At 35.1% G+C, this 4580-nt stretch overlaps 1 protein-coding gene across 1 annotated transcript in view; it reads left to right on the top strand.

Moving 5' to 3' along the window:
* LOC102676934 (probable tyrosine-protein phosphatase F54C8.4) overlaps positions 1–4580 on the top strand; it is a 30506-nt gene that overhangs the window by 13223 nt on the left and 12703 nt on the right. The window contains exons 3-5 of the mRNA XM_031514042.1: positions 435–466; positions 1137–1224; positions 2028–2107. Coding sequence (XP_031369902.1) covers positions 435–466; positions 1137–1224; positions 2028–2107 — 200 coding nt within the window. The remainder of the gene's footprint in view (positions 1–434; positions 467–1136; positions 1225–2027; positions 2108–4580) is intronic.

Below are 4580 nucleotides of genomic sequence, written 5' to 3'. Positions count from 1 at the left end.
TATATATATATATATATATATGGTTTAATCTATAAATTAAATATATTGTTGTTTCTGAACTCATCGTTCGAGGAACGTGTAAATTTCTTTTGCGATTATTTCTGATACTCGTGAGATATCGGATAATCGATCACAACGAAAGTTAAATGCATTTCGCGAAAGATAAGTAAGTAAATATTCTCTTATTCGTTTCGGTTTTGAATTTTATTAATTATTAAAAGATGGAAAGTGACTCGCATTTTATCTTATCGTATAGGATAAAATATATAGGGTTATTATAACGGGTTATCGAACATTCGTACGCGTGTGATGCCGCTATATCCGAATATGCTTCGGGCATAAAGATATAATTCTCGTGTCACTATTAATTACGTCACGTACGCTTTTTTTTCCGGATAATTCATCGAATCTGTCCTTTTCTTTTTTTGTTTCAGGCAGTGAGTAACAATTTAGAACCGGAGAAACGGTAAGTAGATTAGCGATTATATTGGCTCATGGATTTCATTAACGGATTTTATTTACGAAAAACATCACGAAGTTCGAGAAATTCGAATTTATACGGTCACTCTGTTTCATCTTGGTCGCGATATAAATCTGTCGAAGCACGCGAGGTGTTCGTTAATGGCTTTTAAATCGATTTTTTTAACGTTTCCTTTTTCTTTCTTTCTTTCTTTTTTTTCTTTTTTTTTTTTTTTTCGAAACTAGGGATTCGAGATAGTTGTTTATTTATGAGAAATAAACTCGTTCGTATTATCGTCCCGAGGGAACATCTGGTGCGAGCCTTTCGAGAATTTGATATATCGAAAGGAATGGTAAAACTATTTGGGCCGACACCCCCGTTTAATTCCGGGCCCCTTTTGCCTCGGACCCCAGATTCTTTTTTCCCCTAATATATCATCGAGTCGTCCAGGTCGCGCCTTTGAAAAAAAGATTCTTCGCTAACGCGGAGCATCGCGACAGTCGGCGGATTCGTTATATTCTCTCCCTCCCCTCCCTCCCTCCTTTCCAAATGCCGAATGAAGTCGTCTTTCCGCGATACTAATCGAGTATTTATTACGAGTGACCGATAAATTCGAAATTCATCCATTCCGTTCCACGCTCGTCACCTTCTAACTCGATTTCGCGTATCGTTACAGGTTTACAACTTCGGTACTGCTTCAAGCGTTTCCACGTTTAAAGTGTATTATCGATTTGACAAATACGAGTCGCTACTATGACGAAAAGGTAAGATAAGATATTTGCAAAGTTATTAAAAAAAAAAAAAAAGAAAAAAGAATGGAAAAAGTCGAGAGATATCTCATCTTCTTTTTGCTTGCTCGCGAACGATCCCTAACTGCATTCCTTGATCGAGCAGATATTCGAGAACGTGGCTCCTTTACACGATCCTCGCGTATCTTTCTTAATCTATCATCTCTCTCTCTCTCTCTCTCTCTCTCTTTCTCTCGTTCGTTCGTTTCCCTTCTCTTTCACGAAAGCCCTATATTACGTTTGTGTCGGTTTAGACTTTATTTGGCATTTAAAATTAGTCGAGTCCGTCCAATTTGTAATAGCATAGGGAAAAAAAAAGGAAGGGACGACGATGAAGACTAATGAACTTTTTATTAGATTTTTGGAATAATTGATTGCTCGATCTTGGTGATCTTCGATGTCTTATGTACGAACGATCCAAAACTGATCAATTTATATCGATAAGTCGAAGATTTTATTCGATTTTATTCTTTATCTTTTTTTTTTTTTTTTTTTTTTTTCTTTGTCTCCTCCATGTCACAGCAATTTGCTACGCGAAGAGGACTAACTAAGATCTCGGATAGGAAATATTTGAGAAATACTAGAACGGTTTTGAAGATCAATGGTGCCGCAGGTTATATATGTAATTAACACGAAGATCTTTCGGTGTCTCCCTCGCCTAATTAGAGCGTATTATACATAATTGGTATCCTTAGTGGAACCCTTCATTCTTTTTGGAACCCTCTAGTTTCGTTTCAAGAAAAAACAATTAACTACTTTCCAATATTATTTTGTTACAGGAATTCATAAATTCTGGTGTTAAATATGAAAAAATTATGGTTCGTGGGCGGGAAGTTCCCTCCATGGATGTAGTAAACAGGTAAGTGTTTTCAAATTTTTCTTCGAGTGTATATCTTATATGTTTGGTTACTTATTTATGTAAATTAACGATGTTTCTTTGTACGAATTATACGATTTTTTATTAATAAAATTGCAAGGATTATTAATCGTTTTTTTAAAAAATGATGCCAAGGATATTTAAGAAATTTCGCACAAATTTTAAAACACATTTATATGTAAAAAAAAAGAAAGAAAAAAAAAAGAAACTTGAAATCGTGTAACTAACCGTAACGTCGTAAGCTATCGCCACGACTTCGTCCTCAAATTCCTTCTCTCGCAGTAGGTCAGAGAACGAACTCCGGAACTATGGAGTTTTTCAACTTTTTTCGATCGTTTGTTCGAACCGTGCAAAACGTCCGACTCAATTTGTATAATTCGAGGATAAAATGGTGATTCTCATCGTTCGTTAATAGCTAAGAAGAATGCGAATAGCCCACGTGATCGCCTCTTGGAAACTTAATTTTTTTTTTTTCTTCTTCTTCTTCGTTTCTTCAATCGAGATTTGTCCACTTTTTACTTTAATTGTTGTATGGATGCTTTGTATTCAATTCGTGTCGCGAATTAAACAGCCAATCGTAACAAATTGTATAGATATTACAAATAAAGATGTTACTTGATATTCCAAACGTTTCCAACGAATTACGAATAGGGATTTCGAGTTATGGAAAAGATTTTTTTTATCATAATATTTTTTTATTTTTCAACACTTAAAACGAAAGGAACAACAAGGAAATATCGTTCGTCTCCTTCGATCACCTATTTAAAATTGGTCAAGTTGGTTTAATTTATCTATACATTAGTAGAATTTAATTCAAAGATTGATATCGTGATTATTGTAACGAGATATACCTAACAAATATCGAGTTGCACGGTATTCACTGCCATGTTGACAATACACACGCGGACTCGGGTTCCTTAAACGCGTTCGAATCGTGTTCCGCGAGGATTCGAGACAAGTCCGCTACAATGCACACGCGTCGTACGACAATACGCGTGGGTGTTGACGCTTCGGCAACGACGTCTTTATTTGTCGAGACATCGAACACACGTGTTCTCTGCCTTGTATTGCGAGACAATGCTCATATATTCTACGGATACGGAGAAATACTTGAATACCGCGTATGGAAAGAGATCGGACTTTCGATAAATCGTGATCAACTTTCCATTTCAAGTTATTATAACAATTTCGGTTGGAAAGGTAAATTAGTCGAAGAGATGGAAAAAAAAAACCAAACGTACGATTTTTATTGTATTTAATTTTTATTCAAATCGTCTTTTTAACTCCGTTGTATCCAATTACAATATGTTTACTTGAAAGCTTTTCTTAGAGTTCCACTAAAAATTTGGACAATTGGTATTTCGTTGGCCGAAATTATTCTCTCTTTCTCTTTTTTCTTTTTTTTTTTTTTTTACGTTATCGATTACGAGATCGATTATCAAAATGGTTTTTTTCTCAAAAGATCTCTCGCGATCTCGCGTTGGAGACGCGAGATCGGACGAAGCGAGATATTCAAATATTTTGACACGCGCCCTGTCCGTCGTACGAGAAAAGAAACGTTGCGATTGTGTTGGCACAGAGATGGAGAAGAAAGCGTTTTAGGAAGCGATTGTGGGTGGTAAAAGATGTTTTACGTTCTCTCATATGCATAATACGGACGTGTGCGTGTCGCTTGATACTTCCGGTTAATTCGACCCATGGACCCAACAGACGTTGCCGGGTGTCCTTCTCCAAATTCTCTTTGCCTTTCTTTGTTTTCTCCATCCTCGGGAGGATTGGCAAAATGAAGAGAAACGTGTCTCGCCACGCTTCGGACCACCCGGATGGATCGTTTAATTACGTAAATTCCGTCTTCCTTGCCTTCGCTTTTCATTTTTTTTAGTATCGCGCGTGTTGCAATCACTGTTTCGTAAAAAAAAAAATATATATATATATTAGCTGTGTGCGATAAACGGTAAGTCTCGCGTTTCGTTTAAAATATTGAACCAAATTTTAAATATCAATTTTGACAACGTTTCCCGATATCGAGGAATATAATCTTGATAAGTGATAAGCAACAACGTAAAGAATATTTGCAATATATTTTTTTACACATCAATCTTCACTTGTTGAAGAAACACATTTTTCACTAAATATATTATGTTTATCATTCGGACGATTACGAACATTTATGAATCAAATCATTATCTTTATCAATTTTTATTTTTTTTTTTATTTCTTTTTTTTTATTATTATTATTTTTTTTAAAATCTACGATTTATTTCATTCAGATATTTTATATCGAGAAACGAAAGCTGCAAAAATTTGATTCGTGAGTATAAAAGTCCTCTTCGACGTTAGGAATTATAAAAATAATGCATTTTACATATTTTATATATAAATGTTCATGTTCATGTTCACGATGGTATAATTAAAATTTAGTTTTGCTGGGAATTCCACCTCATCATCGTTGCGC

This window comes from Apis dorsata, unplaced genomic scaffold (assembly GCF_000469605.1).
Source record: "Apis dorsata unplaced genomic scaffold, Apis dorsata 1.3 scaffold_867, whole genome shotgun sequence".
NCBI classification, from domain to species: domain Eukaryota; kingdom Metazoa; phylum Arthropoda; class Insecta; order Hymenoptera; family Apidae; genus Apis; species Apis dorsata.
Note: the sequence above shows the minus strand (reverse complement) of the source record. Positions and strands in the feature narration are given on the sequence as shown.